The sequence below is a fragment of the Diuraphis noxia genome, unplaced genomic scaffold (assembly GCF_037042655.1).
Source record: "Diuraphis noxia isolate RWA-SAM2 unplaced genomic scaffold, SU_Dnox_SAM2 contig0002, whole genome shotgun sequence".
Taxonomy (NCBI): domain Eukaryota; kingdom Metazoa; phylum Arthropoda; class Insecta; order Hemiptera; family Aphididae; genus Diuraphis; species Diuraphis noxia.
This window is the reverse complement of record NW_028301712.1, coordinates 48,265,380-48,282,549: the sequence shown is the minus strand read 5'-3', so window position 1 is coordinate 48,282,549 and position 17,170 is coordinate 48,265,380. Positions and strand designations below refer to the sequence as shown.

The window sequence follows — 17,170 nt, the reverse complement described above, 5'->3', positions numbered from 1 at the left end:
AAATGTCACTGGCTATTAAATAACTTGCAAGAGATACGACTTTGTATAAGTGAAGGCATTGGGTCATTGCATAAAATGTAAGCAGGTTTTTATTTTTAATAATCGTTTTTTGCTATCGCTTTAAACTCTGCGCCATGTGCCAAACCGGAAATGCCATCCGTGTAGGCCGGCCGGTGGAATAAACTACCGGTAATATAATATAAATACATTGGTAGGTCACTAATCACAAATATAACATGTAAATTTGAGCTTACCATAGTTGAAGTGTGTCAAGTATTGTATGATTGTATAAGCAAGACAAATCAGTGACGCCGAACCCTATGTTAAGGTATATTTTGAACATTTAGGACAAGGCCGCTTTATATTGATCATTTTCCTCTTCGCGGTATGCCATTTTTGCCGATATTAAGATGTTGGACTTCTTGAAATATTTTTCGCACTACCTACTAGATTTTTAAGGAATTCGGTGCCACTGAGACAAATTCAAAAAACTATTCATGTACTTAATATCTAATATATTATAAAACAGTCGAGAATATTGGATATAATATGTAGCCGATGATAATGATTATGAGCGTTGTTTGATGAATATGTATAGGTTATATAGGTATGGAACAATATAAAATTTAACTAAAAATAAAATACCTATAGAGTTTAAAAATACACAGAAAAATATTTTAAATACTATAATAAACCACTGCAGTTTACTAGATATGTAGACTAAATAAAATTAGGTTATAATAATGATAATAGTAAAATCGAAAAATATAGTTATTATTTTGAGTGATTTAAATATTTTTTCAATTTGCAAAACACAATATACCGACTAGAAACAAAATTGTCTTTTTTATTAACTTATAATAAAACTATTATAGTAAATGTCTTTAAAAAATAAAACATAAATTATGTTTGTCCGATGGAATATTTAATTTGAAAATATTTTTGAGGTAGGAAATTAAGTATAAGATAATATTTTATCATACTTGATTTGTTCGTTCGTGTTTTACAATTGGTTAGATATGTTTAAATCGATTCATGGGGCGCCCGTGTCAGTATCGACCTAAAAAATCAACATAATTTATTAAAAACCATCTATAGGCGTATTAAAATATATTATAAAAATGTTTTAAAAAGTAGAAACAAACGGTGCCTAACAGTTTTTCTTGTACGATTCAAAATCACTAAGTAATATGGTATTTTTTATTAATATATTTTTGACACATATCATTAAAAAATCAACTCAACTGTATAATGGATTAGAATAAAAAACGAAAAGTTTTTGTTAATAGATAGCTATATCTCAGTGGGCGCTGTCGAAATAATAAGATGATAGGTACTTACGCTTTAAAAACCAAAGAATTTATTGCTATCCCAATGAACATCTCTTGTTGGAAAAAAAAATAGATATTTATCTCAAAAACATACAATTGTGGCAAGTGGTACATAGACGTCAGTGGCATGGCAACCAACATATATTATTACATAAATTATACATTTACCAGGTAATCCATTTAGAGTAAAACACTTATTATAAAAAAAAGTTTTTTTAAAAATATTTTTTACATACATTTAATTTGTTCAAAAAAAATATTTTTTAATATTTTTTCTGGTTACTTTTTTTTAAATTTTCTTTTAAACTTCATTAATGCCATATCCATTTTTAATACCTCATATAATGAATGTTTTTGGAATACTTCTGGAATTTTTGACCATTATAATATGTGTTGTCGTAAAAAATAAAAACAAATAATAAAAGTATAATATTTTTTTTAACGGGTTAAAATTATGTAAAATAAATATTACGTTAAATGGATCATCCCGTAAACAACGGATATCTAATTTACTATACTTCTGTATCCAATACGTATCCATCCAGGGACAAAAGTACACACCAACAATTATGATTTGTGGGATACATTCACAATTCTTTTAATACAGTCCGGACAGATAAACCAATATCGGTTCGTTAAATATTAATATAAAACCATCAGGTATACTGTTTAGTTTTAATATTTTTAATAAATCATAAAATTAGTTCAATATCCTGCGGTCCCTCCCTCGTGGGAAAAGTACAGTGCATCTATTACAATAACATAATTATTATAAAATCTTATAATATTAAATACCTACGCATTGCAGCCGTCGATGTTTCAACGTTCGTGTGCTGTATACTAAAGCGAATTGAATATTTTTCGACGTAAATCGTACGCACACCATATACGAGAAACGAGCAAGGTATTATAATAATAATATTATGTACCTAGGTATACCGAAATTAAATTTCTAATGTCATTCACGTGTATATAATATGCTCACAAACCGATCGTCGACCTATCTTATACTGAGGACGGTTTCGCCACAGTCCTGCAGATAACTTTAACGTTATTATAATGCAGTGTTATTATCGCGGTGGAATGATTAATTTACGAATAAAATAGATATATATTACATATATTATGTCAATATGTATGTATATTTAATATATTATAGGCATAGAAATCAATGGCGTCTATTTCGTCGACGGAATTTGCAAAGCACACCGTCTTAATCGCGGTTCGACCAGGTCAAACCATCTGTCATGAACTGTACAACGATTCTCATCTTAGTTTATCGCTTTTCCGACCGATTACAATATAATAATATTATATTAATGTTTTATACTGCAAGGCGTTTCGGGTATTAAGCAATCGCGTGCTGTAACAATTGTACGTTTAATAATATTATAAACGTTTCGACGAAATTAGAATTATTATTGTTTCTATTACGCGTGGCATATCTATAGGTACAGTGAAACCTCCCTTATCGGATTAGAAACTTTCTAGAATCTTAACCCTCTGATACCGAAAAAAATTTCAATGATCCGATATTTAGAGGTTTCGCTGTATAATAATTTATTATAAATACGGTATTTATATAATCAATATAGTAACCACAGTTCTTTTTTTTTTTTTTGAGGGGTAGGGAAGGCTAGGATCGATGATTTAATAATTATTTATAGGTATTATATTCACGTCTGTGATCCTCGTAGATTTCGTAAAATTTTAACGATATTATTATAATATTTTTTTGTCTGTTTGAATTATTAAAAATCTAGGTCGTCCGTAATAAATAATAATGTATATATACTTATAGTATTTTGGAATGCGCACCAAGTAGAACTGAATGATGTTTTGGTTTTGATGTAGCAGACAATTATTATAATATCTAGTAATCATAAAAATAATTTTATTAACGAAGAATATTTCTGTAATTATTTTGCAGGGCTAGTAGATCGACGTACGCTGATTTAATGAAGGACTACGTGACTGCCGAAACTGTTGGCAAACACAGCAAAGAATGTTACCCTTACTTTAAAGAATGTCCGAAGTCGTTGTTCACTAACAATCATAACTATTCGTAAGTTCTACAACCATATACATAATAATATAAAAGATTTAACGATATTTAATCATAAATAAACTTAATAGTAGTGATAAGAAGGATAAAATGGTAATTTAGTTTTCTTTGCTGTATAGCTGAAATTGCTGAAAGAGCGTAATTATGCAATTTGCTCTAAAAAAAAAAAAAAAAAAACAGATGTATTAGTACCACATCTAAAAGCTAATTGTGATTATTTATGAATTTATGATACATTAAATGTAATAAAAGGACATTGTTTAATCTGCGCAATCTTGTATCCACAGATATTTAAAATACATTATTTTTCATCTAATCAAAGTTGTGATTTGCGCAATTTTAAAATAATCATTAATTATTATTTTTAAAACAACTTATATTCATATATTGAATTAATTTTAGTAGATGCGTTTCAAGCAATTTACTAAATAATGTACATATAATAACCATAAATTAAAATCAAAAAAGTATGCTGATTATAATAATTGTATAAAGGCTTACCGTACTCTGTGAATAAATAAGTTATTATTATTATTATTATTCAGTTAAATAATAATAAAATATGTAAAAACGAGGAATATTGTAGTTTATTGTTCATATTATTAATTTATACACACTTTACAAGCTATAACTGATATAATCTTGGTAAATTTATCAAGTGCATTTAAATGATTGAAATTGAGATTTCATTACTATTATCAGTCACATTATCTTTGACTACCTAGTGACAATTGTTAGAATTCTATTTTTTCAATTTTTCCCCTCTTTGATTTCTGGAGAAACGAAATCACTTACAATTTACCTACTATAGATTTGCAAATATTTGTAATATTTATCAGGATTTTTAAATTTATTCGATGTACCTAATGTTGTATGACCAGAATCTTTCACTTAACGTAATAAAATGTTATTCGAATAACTTTTTGTAGACCTAATGGATGTTGGTGTGTATTATTAATATAAATAATAACATAAACGTATTATACAGACATTTATTATTAACAGTATAAATCGTAATGACGTACAATATATTTCTACTCGCTAATAACCGATGGACAGTCCCCACCGATCGTAATATGATACTTATGATTATTGTTAGTATAAACAGTATAGGTGTAATATCATATAATATAAATGCTGAATATGCAACAAATGTATTATGATATTGTTACAAATTGTAATTTGATTCACATTCTTTAGGCCAAATAATATCTTTACAAGGGTTTACCTGTAGATTACCAGACCACTAATCAATGTGCATAAATTAGCCATTATATACTTTTATTATACTTTTTCATCATACTAAATATTTGCTAATTAAAATCAGAAACAAATTTCAAAAATAAATAAAGTATAATAACATATTACAATTTAGATTTATAGTTGCAATCGATATATTTTTTATACCTACCTTTTTTGATCAAGAAGCATAAAAAGAATGCATCAAACCTTAGGTTTGCCACTCGTTGTTATACCGATCCTTGATCCCCCCTCTACATCGATACAATAATATATTATGATCGTGTACTATGTCGTTTGTGATGTATTTTATACGTTAAATTGTATGATGAAATCCAAAGTTCAATATGTTTCCGCCGAAAGCATGAGCGGGCGTTATTAGCAAACAAAAGATCAAATAAACGTATTCCCGAGATAAAAAAATAAAACAAGGTCTCCTCATTTATCAATCAGTATTGACAGTCACGTTTATGGGACAACTATTGAATGGAAAAATTAAAAAAATACACTAATTTCACACATTAGAGACATTTCTATGAAAATCACGCCAGCCGACAACACATGATGCGTGAGAAAGTGACAACTGCCTATCTATAATATAATAATAATAAGGTGTGTCTTTCGGTTGCGTTTTTATCGGAATGTATACCAATTTATATTATTATTATATTAACATCGGAAAGCGAGCGAATTCGTCGACAAATACTGAACAGTGCTTATAATTTAAAAATGCAAACCGAAAATTACCGTAACCTAATTTCTCGCCGTTAAAGGCCGCGCGTCTGTGCAGTAGAGTATCCGAGTATAATATAAATAATTATAACGACAACGATATTACTATAGAATAAATTTCATTAAACATTTTTATTTATTCAGCGATATTATATTTACGTAACACAAGATTTTATTTATATGATAAACTACCTACACTGAAAACCCGGATATTATAAAATGGTTACATAATATAATAATTGTGTTACTCAATTTATTCAACGATAAAAATTAATTAATGTTATAAGCACTATAATGATACATTTTATAATAAAAAAATTACAAAGAGCAAATTTTTCAATATAGATTTGATTGAGTTTTAAGTACTTATTATATTGGATTTACTATAATTATACAATATTATATGTATATTTGTGGTACCTAATAGCGTTTTATTTATATCCAATAAATAATTGTTCGGATAAAATTTTGAAAGAGTATAGGTACAGTATACAAATACAAAAACTTATAGCCATGATCAGCCATGACCTATATTAAAAATTATAAGCAGGAATGAATTTATTACCTATATATTTTTGAGAATCACTTTTATCGTTACCCAGAATAAATATCACATGATGGAAGCGATTCTCACTATCATCTACATAAAAATGATTTCATTTTTATTTCAATTAAATTTATGAAAAATCGACGATATACCCTTTACTGTGTATACTGCTAGAACATAATTTCAAAAACGAATTCCTAAATTTGAGAGTTAAATAAATTATATAACACCATTTTACTTTTTACACGATATTATAAATACATCTTATTTTATATAATATCTTTTATATATATATATATATATATATATATATATATATTATATTATATATATTATAGCCAACCAGTGATGATATACCTAACGTGATATATTATTTTAGGGTAGTAAATCTCTGCAATATTTTCTTTTGAGTCAATGATAGGATTTATGGGTTGAATATTGAATGCGATTTGCAATATTCATGCGTTTTTATGGGAATGAAGTTAGGAATAAAAATATCTATTATGTTTGTCAGCTAATTGGTCAACTGTAGATTTGATTTTTAGGACAAAGTGTTGTATAGAGTTATATATAAACCAAAGTACAGTAGTTATCATAATATGGAGTACTATACTTGTATAGTGTGAATTTAGGACGCCTTAACACTTAACACAGCCCCAAATTTGGATCACATATACTCAAACTTCCATAATAGTCACAAAAGAGATTTCTGTATAATAAGATTGGTGTGGATTACAACATTATTTAAAATATACATTGCCAGTTTAAAGTTTAAACTGCATCGATACTCATAATATTAAACAATTAACAATATAATTTCATCAGTAAAACCATACTTAGTACCAACTATTTCCAGTCTTAAAACTAAATCAATCAATTGATATTATTTTTACTTTTCGTCATTTGAATAGAATAATTTCGTTCAATTCACATTTTAAATGGATATACATGTATAATATTAAAAATATGCAAATAATATCAAATAATTGGGTTAATTGTGTAATATTGTATTTATTTATTTATTTATTTTTTATATGAAAAATAAAATACCTATAATTACAAAACAATAGGTATGGCATATTTTAAAAACGTTTGAAAAAAAGAATGCAAATATTTAGATACGTAATTGTCACCTACTGGCTACTGTCATTTCAATAACAGTAACACTTAAGTTAAGAATGTCGCTACTTGTATGGTCTATTGTAAACGGGTTAAATTCTTTAAAATATTTATTTATTTATTTTTTTATTTAAAAGAATATTTACAATCTATGCTACAAGGCATAAAAGCAAATTTGAACATAAGATAAATAACGGCATGAAACACATGAGGAGGGAGACCATCCAGTGATAGAACCCATCATTAATTGTTTTTTTTAAATAAATTAAAACATTTATTTAAAATACAGTGTTGCTTGCTACATAGATAAACGGATTGGATAATTATTATCGGCCGAACCAATTGTCTAATTAAATGATATAATATTTCAGTGTATTTACTTTTTCCATGCCCGTCGCTTTAAAATGCCCTATTCTATGATATTTCAAATGTCACGAGTCGAGGTATTAAAAATATTAGTATTTAGTATTTAGTAATTAGGCGTAGGTACATTAAATTATTTTGATTATATGATAACTAACTAAAGGTATTTACTTATGGTTGAAACCAGCTCCATAAAATATGTAAATAATATACTTGAGCTCTTTTACTCTTCGCAGAGCCACCTGCAGAGATTATTTAATAGATTCTCTGTGATTTACTGTACCATGGCATGTAGTCAGGCGAACAGCAGCTTAATCAGATAATATATTTACCTACCTTAAAATGCCCACAGTATTAAAATGAATGAATAATAAAAAACACAATTCATTTATTGTTTTCGTAAAATAATTGTATATGCCATTAAAACAATAAAACATATAGGTACCTACTTTATATTTGATAACCAAGTGAAAATGTCGTTAAATTTATATAGGTAGTACCAATTATGTGCGAGTCATAAAATATTGTCGTGCTACGATTATTTTAATCTATAAAAATAATAATAACCATAACTTTTTCATGTTCACTTTCAAAAAGACTTCATCGCACATTAATCATACCTATAACACATCGTCATTATAATAATAATAATAATAATAAATGCATAATCGACGTTATCTCATCTATTATAGGTGTTTTGTTCGGTGTTTATAAATCGTGTCTTTCACGCGTGTTTGTAAAGAGGTATCTAATTTTCATAGGACTGCTGTTCTAATGGTTATTAACACGTGTCCCCGAAAACGAACAATAGACATAATATGCCTAAAATTATAATACATCGTAAAATGTATAACGATAACAATGCGGTGAAACCGATGATGATCATTCTGCACTGTTTTTAGTCCACCTGGTCTTTGATTTTTAAGTGATCGGTGATCGATATACAATTTTAAAGAAAAGGAAAATGTATAGCATGTTATTATAATAATTCCATATTATGTACTATCAATTATCATCGCCGCCTACTACATTACTAACTATGTAATACATTTTGTATTAATAGTCATAAATCACACAATAATTATATAAAAAAAAATTGATCAAAAATTATAAGTACAACAGTTATTACCCGCAGTTGATTTATTTTATGACTAACATAATTTTTTTAAATTTCCTTTATTACAATGTATAGAAACCAAACGCGCTCTGCTTGCTCGCAGATATAGTTTGTGTTGTACTCCAAAAAGATTGATATGTGGATTAAATTCAATAACGGGGTTATAGTTGTTCAAAATTAAGAAAAAAAATTAAAAAACTTAAAAAAAAAAATGTCGATAGCCACTTCGCAAATTCGACCGCATGTGGTTGTTACATAAAGCTATATAAGCTATATGGAGGTCATTAAATGGTTGCCCACGAGCCATTATTGTCGTGGCCGAACTCTATCTGGCCAGCAGATAGGAATTTTTTTTTTTTATAATTGTACGATGAACTTTATGAAGTTTTCATTAAGTTTAACTGCATTTTTTGATTCCTACGTTGATAAAATGTGCATACTGCAATTTTGGTAGCTCCTTACAACTTACGCTGGATTCCTAGAGTAACCCTTTGAGAGCAGAAATCTGTGATCCCTGAATAATAATATACAATATTATTAAGTACTATATCACACCGACTTTAACGCGTAATTTGCTATTGGTTCTAGGAAAAACGATCTGTCGCCCGACGACGAGGACGAAGACGGCGAATCGGTATTGGCCGACGACGACGAGGACGGAGGAGGCAGTAGCAACGATAACTACAGGGACGGCAATGAGGTCGACGACGATCGGAGGAAGTCGTCGTCGGCGAGCGGCGGATCAAAAGTGACGGTGAATCCGGCACCGTTGGCCATGTGACCCGGTTGAAAGCAATCAGCCGGGTGAATTTATCACTCTTCGCCGCGCGCAATCATCGTTGAATAATCGTCTCCCGAACGAATTTCGTTTGTATATATAATATATATATAAATTGTTTTAAGAGTGCACGTATTTGTGCGTGTGTGTGAGCGTATCCGGACACACTTCCGTGATAAATCTTTTCGCGTCTATTTTTCGTCCTCTTTCGGTTCACGCCCACCCAACTCCGTCCCACAAACAACCCCTGTCCCATCAACCACCCCCGTCAAAACACCACTCCCCCCACAACTCCATATATTGTAAATAGTCCTGCACCTAAGCTTGTATTTTATATTATATATACACGTCCTTCTTCCCGATCCCACGGGTTCCGCGCAATCAAGTACCAATATACGTACCTATATGTATGTTATCTTGTTAATTTTATACAATTTACGCGGAGTTCTCTGCAATAAAATCCTCCGGTTGACTCGCACATGACTATTCGACTGGTGCGAAAATACTGTTAAAATAAATCGACCACCCGAAGAAAGACTATATAATATAATGTCACAAAACAATCACGATAAAAAGTTATGTCCGGAAATTCATATCCCCGAGTCCGACGACCGCTCATTTATTATCATTACTATTCATTATTCGATATTGTTTATTTTACACCGGAACACACGCATAATATTATTATACGTAATACACTGTAGGGACATTCGAAATTCGCGCTGGAGACATCTTTGCCAACGATAACGCCGCCTTCCAGTGCTTATCATTATATTTTATCTACATAATTATTATAATAAACACATTTAAATATCATAATTATTATTATTATCATTAATATTTACACACAATATTCGTATTCACTATTCGCATCGAAACGTAACAAAAAGAGGACTGTTTTATATGTATTTTTTCTCTTTTTGTTTCGTTTCGGATTATATATTATATACATACTACATAATATATCATTATATTATATATATAAGTAGTAAACATAAAAACACAAACAAATGTATAGTTTTATTCTTAGTAAAATGTAATAGCAGTAATATTTGTAGTCATAATAGCTTAGAAGTATAATATATTGTATAGATGTGCCTACCTACATAGTAATTTATAATGTTTTTTAGTGGACAAATATAACATGGGTATACGTGTAGGTAGATCTCGTTCACGTCATAATATTATATATTATATTGTATTAATGTTATATTCTCAAAATATGTAGCTTATAGGTTGTGCCATCGTTCATTTAGTTTAATATTTCATAATCAACCTATTATGATTATTATTTATATTTATTTATTTATTTATTTATAATTTCCAAACGTGTTGTATTTTATCATTATATTACCTACCTATATATAATATATTATGATGTACCTACGCAAATTAAATATTATTAAAACTTTAAAATTGTACTTTCATACCTTGTCACATCCGTTTGACGCTTTAATATCGTATGATGATGATTTTAATTTATGATCCATTTTGTTTTCCATAAATATATACGTGTGTGTGTGTGTGTGTGTGTATAACGCAAATAAAAACTATAATAATAAACAATAATATATTATCTATATTATTCCTCAATTTTTTTTTGCAGAGAAAAAATATCTGGAAGGATGCTACTAGACATTTTTTTTAATATAGATACTCTCGCCGGAGACCATATCCCGTGGCGTATCGATAAAAATTATTGTCAAATTAGATACTCAAAGGCCCATGAGCATCAATTTTGTTCCTTGCTTCAGAGCAGACTGTTATTTTTCTTTAAAAACATTTAAACATTATTAATGTTTCTCCATTACTCTCTAACTCTATAATCTCTCTCTTTAAATCAAATTCTGTAGTTACACACAGATTTATTTAAGATTTTTTGTAGGTAGCAAAATCATTTTCGGCGGTAATCAAATAGAAAAAAAAATAATGAATAAAATAAATTTCAACTGATCTATATTATACACTAGCGTTGTGCTATGATTATACTAGTAGGTCGCTAAATAAATCAAATAATTAAAATTTAATTGAAAACTTGTTTTATATATTATTAAGTGTGGGCATTGAAAGAGGTATTTATATTAACTTATTAAGTAAATAGCTTTTATTTTTCAAAAACATATATGGATATATGTATTATTAAAGTGGCTTGATTGACTTATTGTCGTCGAAATTTCTCATTATCCTGTAGGTATATTCAAAAGCACTCAAATAAAATAACAGGCTATTTTAATTACACATACCTACCAAGAATAATTTTATTGTAATATTGTAAAATGTATTGTAAATTGTACCTGTATATATAAGTAATATTTTAAAATATGTAAGCTAATAACCTTAGTTGTTGAGGCTTTAAAGTAATAAAAAAAAAAAAAAAAAATAACAGGAACTGTACTAAGTACTAAGTACTATCCAAAAATTCAAATAAAATACGATAATTGCAGATTAATGTCTTAATATTTTTTTTATTGTATCTATATACCATATGAATATTTTAGATAAATTTATATTTTTTTTTTTTGAAATTTTAAAGCAATTTAATTTTGGAATTTCTAAATTAAATTTTCCTGCTATAACATAAGTCCATTAGATACCCCAGCACTCCAAAAAAAATTATTCAGAGTTAAAAATACAATTGTTTACAACTAAAAAAAATGTTGTACACCCTAATTAACTTGTGTAACAACAGTTTCCCCATGCCGAGATTCAGTAACGGTACCCCAACATTCTAAATGATCAATTTTAATATTAAAATCAAAATTTATATTACACAGTCTAATTTTTTTACAATTTTATTTTCCAAAAAAAAATTGTGTACACTTATATAATCCGGCATAAAATTGTTTTTCTGTGCCCTGTAACTTTTGCTGTTATATATACAAGCTTTAGTAATAAATAAATACCTAACTATAATACTTATAAACCATAATATTCAAAATTTTACCTACAGTATAGGCGCACTTACCAAATAATATTATACAGTATACAATTAATATATACAAATGTATTATGTAGCTAAATGCAACACATATATTTATATAGGTACAAGGCAGTATAATATTGAACGGTTTTGATAATATAATAATAAGTAATAAGTAATAACCATAGTTTAATCACTGACGAAACTTTAGTGCATCAAATTAATATATTTGTGTACAACCTAGGAATTCTGCAGTTACAATGTAAATTATAATAATTAATAACACATTTACTTGATCCCCGCGCACGAGCCATATGGTGTCCCCGGAATCTCGGATTACATGTGACAGAACGATATGCATGGTGTTACTGATGCGCACAATATAATATACATAATAATATTGTCATAACAATAGTTAACCACCGAGTGAATTTTGAAAAAGAATTTATTTAACAATTATCTATACGGGATTAATAGGAGTTATGATGCGCAGAAATTTGTATTCTCACTCAAGATGACAACGTGTTTTTTTTATCGAACGACTATCTTACAAACAAACATTTTTAAATTATTCAAACCTTATATAATATTATTTTCAGATAATGAAATCTTCACGTCAATTTATTTCGTTTATCACGAAGTCATAAAATATAATATATAAAGCTGTTTTGATCCCAGACAACACTGTATATTATTAATTTTTAGTGTAGACGGCGCTCAGAAATTCAGGATAAATATTTTGGCACTATGGCCCCAATATAACGTCTTCACATTATATGATAATGTATTATTGTGTGTTAAATACTAAAACTACGGCGTGAACTTCCGTAAAAAGGTCATCGTCGTAAGAAAATGAAAACGCTTATAAAACAAAATAACAATAATTGAGGAAAACTTATTTAATATTAAACACTCGTTCTCAGAAGGTCACATTAAAATATAATCTATATTATGCTATAATAATACAACAACGACGAGAGTCAACGACCTGCGACCCTTTAACTCTTTTCCTCAACAAAAAAAATATGTATTTTTAATATCGAAAAGTTACTCGACTGTTATATTATATTGAACGACAAATTATATCCAATACCAAATTTGCAAGTATGCAGGGGTTTATGTATACTACATAAATCTATAATCAAATATATTTTAAAGAATCATATACGTCTTAATTTGGCACTGTCTATAATTAACTACGACAACAATAATTTGAAATATTTGAAATATTATTATATCATGATAAGAATACAAAACGCAGTAAAAAATACAACAGGGTCAATCATTTTAGAAATCGTTACAATTATTATGGTGCAGTTAAAGACAATCTATATACCTATAGGTACACATCAACAAGAGTTTTATACGTTTTTCAATTGAAACGATCCGCTTATTTTTAACGTAAACAAATCCAAGAACCGAGATTTATGTGTAGTAATTTTGAACTAATGATTATTTGCCAATGTGCGCACGTTCAATTGTTATTGAAACCGAATTAATTAAAAAACGACACGACCAGTACTGCTGCAGAATTAAAAACAAACATTTCAGATTAATTTACTTCTTCTCTCGTTGGACTAATATATTATTATATTAGTTGTGCTTATATAATGGGTGCATAATTATAATTATTATTATCTCAATTGGAAATGGACTTCGATTGTGTTATTATAGTAATGATTTGATCGGCAAGAACCAGGACACGTGGACAGAAAACATCGAAGGTATTTTTATACTATATACGAGCCGGAGGGTCCGTTTAAATCGGGAAATTATTTAACGGGAAAAATATATTTGGAATATCATTTTTTAAAACGAATGTATTTCCACGGAATGATATTATAATTTAAGAACGGTATATTATTATGCATCAGGAATTATATTTTATTGAACTGATATTTACTGGAATCGTACAAAGTAACATGATATTGAAACAACACATTTCAAAAGTTATATCGATGTTTGAATAGTATTACCTGATTGCCATTTAATTACAACTCAGGTAGCCTAACCGATATTAAATAAGAATATTAATTTTCAAGATTGGTATTCATCGGCGGGAGCGCGTGACAATTATTATTAATATTATACAAAACTGCGGTATTTTCGGAACTGATGATAAATAAAAATCTTGTCTTACGAAAAAATAAGGTCCTGTGTAATATTGTCCCAATTAATACCCGTCCTAGCCGTCCTATAATATTATAAAATAAGATTCTTATTTGATAATTAATGTCTGTCGCGATTTTCGCAGTGCCGAGTAATATTATGCTAATTAATTTGTACGATTCCTGTAAGTATATCATTCCAAGATAATACTATTCCTGTATACTAGAGATACCTACTACCAACCATTCCTAAATATCATAATAATATTCGTTGGAAATAGTGATCCTTCAAGCAAACTTATCATTCTAAATAAATATAATATTATTTTCCTTGTTTAACATAACTATATATTTAACCCAGGACGAATTACGTTAGGGAATTATACTATTACGGAATTACGCAGCAAATGCGAATATACCGCACTAGGTCTGAGTGGTTTGACGCCGCGCGCGATCAATTTAACGTAGAAAATTGAACCTGGTGGATCTCTATTATAATTAATGGTATTTAACACGTTTGTCTATTTCTGCGGACTGAATCGAAGTCCCGATATCGTTCTCGCATAATAGTATTATAAAATATTGTACGCACAAAGTGATCTTCGCCCGATTTTCACCGAGAGAATAATATTCGAATGTAGATTGCGTTTTGTACTTTTGCACGATAAACTCCTGCAGCGAATGATCGAGGAGATATTTTTAGTCGGTGGTCAGGAAAACGCCCGTAGAATACAGTATGGGATAACCTTATCAATGGCGTATATAGGGGAGGGTTTATGTGGTTCATACCCTCCACGAAATTAATGTTTAGTGTCTAAAATTATTGAAATAAAGTCATAGTGTATAATATTGATTGGATATTTTTGTAAATACCAAATAATTTGAAGGCCAATAGTAGGTATTCGATGGATTTATTTGGATATAGTTTTTTGATGATTTAATCGAAATTATCGATAAAATCAAAATCTATAAGTCAGTTGTCTTACGATTAGTACCTATATATTATATTAAGATCTTTGTGTTCCCTGCAGACATCTTAACTCTTTTGGATCTACCGCAACGTCCGAATTCCAAAACTTACTAATTATTATTAATTACTACATTATTAGTTATCACAAGGGCGTAGCCAGGATTTTAAAATTAAGGAGAGGGAATGTTAAACATCCAAAATCTTTCCTGGCTACGCCACTTGTTATGATCACCACTTGCCATCACGTACCGTGCCCTGCACCAAATCTTTATTATTATTACCATTATAGGTATATGAAGTAATTTGAGCCGTAATTAATAGACGTATAATATACAAAATACCTAATATTATTTATATAAAACAAGACGAGTCTGTAATAACTAATTTATGAAAAGAAATTTATTTGTAATAATTGTGTTCATAAAGGCTAATGGTGTCGGATTCGAGTCTATAACCCTTTTCTATACCATTGAAATACCTAGTTTGTTTTCGTTCTTTCCGTATGGAGTATACTAAGTATTGTCATCGCACGACGTAACTGTAGAAATTACCGAACCCCAAAAGGCTAATAAGGTTCATGCAATTTTATGTTTATAATGCCTATTGCATAATCTAATTTTCATAGTTTCCTTTAAGTTTACTTTTTACTTTTGTGGTTTAACTGTTCTGATCAGAATTATTTCGGAATCGTGTATCCCAACAAAAACACTTCGTCGACTCCGTGTAAAAAATTGCTAAGTAAAAAAAAAACTAGTCATCTATAAGACTTAAACATTATAAAGCTGTGATATCAAGAATAAATGCTAAGTAAATTAAATTTTAAATTAATTGATTCTATATTTCTATCTCAATCATTTATTTACTTGGCTAGAATTTATTTTCTTTATAAATTAATAACTAAGACTTTTTTATAAAACAAATTTAGTATCATTTGTCATGGAAATTTTTTAAATAGTCCAGTTATGAATAGACATATTTATTTGTCGAAATATATAAATTCTAGCCAAGTAAATAAATGATTGAGATAGAAATATAGAATCAATTAATTTAAAATTTAATTTACTTAGCATTTATTCTTGATATCACAGCTTTATAATGTTTAAGTCTTATAGATGACTAGTTTTTTTTTACTTAGCAATTTTTTACACGGAGTCGACGAAGTGTTTTTGTTGGGATATCAGTAGTTTTTTTATAACATATTTTTATGTACTGGCATGTAATATGTAATTTTTTATGTTTTTATTAATTTATTTTATTATTATGTTTGTTTATTTAATACACTCTAATTTTTTTTAAAATCATATTCAATTTTTTTTTTCCATTATTATAAATGTACATTTTTACCCCCTCGAGGCCATCGTTCAAAATGTATTGCAGTGTAATTACATCGTAGCCATTTATTTATTATCTTTATTAAACATTCATCCATACATATTGTATTTGTCGTTTTTTTTTCTCAATAATTTCTCCTTTTTTGTAACTTCTGTTTATATGTTTTAGAAACCATTTTAGAAATAAAGAATCACAAATTATAATATAAATAAATAATATAGTAGTATAGCTGGTAGTATGGCCTACTACAATTACAACAAATAAAATGAGATAACAAATAAAACGTACTTTTTCTACCGGCGCGGCGGCGGCTATACGCATCTACATCGAACGTCGCCAAAAATATGAATGTCATGACAAAATAATTTTAATTAAAATTTTTTTATTTTTTCATGATGAATGTCGATAACAGAAATTACGAATACGATAAGCAAAGACGCGGGCAATGGCGGGAACCGCAAGTCGCAACCGCGACGAAAATGTATACGGAATAGAGGGGGTAATACGGTCTCGTGCGCTGCTGCGTGAAACGTAATAACTAAAAACGGT

At 28.6% G+C, this 17,170-nt stretch overlaps 1 protein-coding gene across 2 annotated transcripts in view; it reads left to right on the top strand.

Annotated features, from left to right (window-relative positions):
• Positions 1–10,707, top strand: part of LOC107166781 (uncharacterized) — a 52,621-nt gene extending 41,914 nt beyond the window's left edge. For both annotated transcript variants that reach the window (XM_015515573.2, XM_015515574.2), the window contains exons 6-7: positions 3,262–3,396; positions 9,102–10,707. In XM_015515573.2, coding sequence (XP_015371059.1) covers positions 3,262–3,396; positions 9,102–9,294 — 328 coding nt within the window. In that variant the 3' untranslated portion in view covers positions 9,295–10,707. The remainder of the gene's footprint in view (positions 1–3,261; positions 3,397–9,101) is intronic.
• Positions 10,708–17,170: the final 6,463 nt, after the last annotated feature.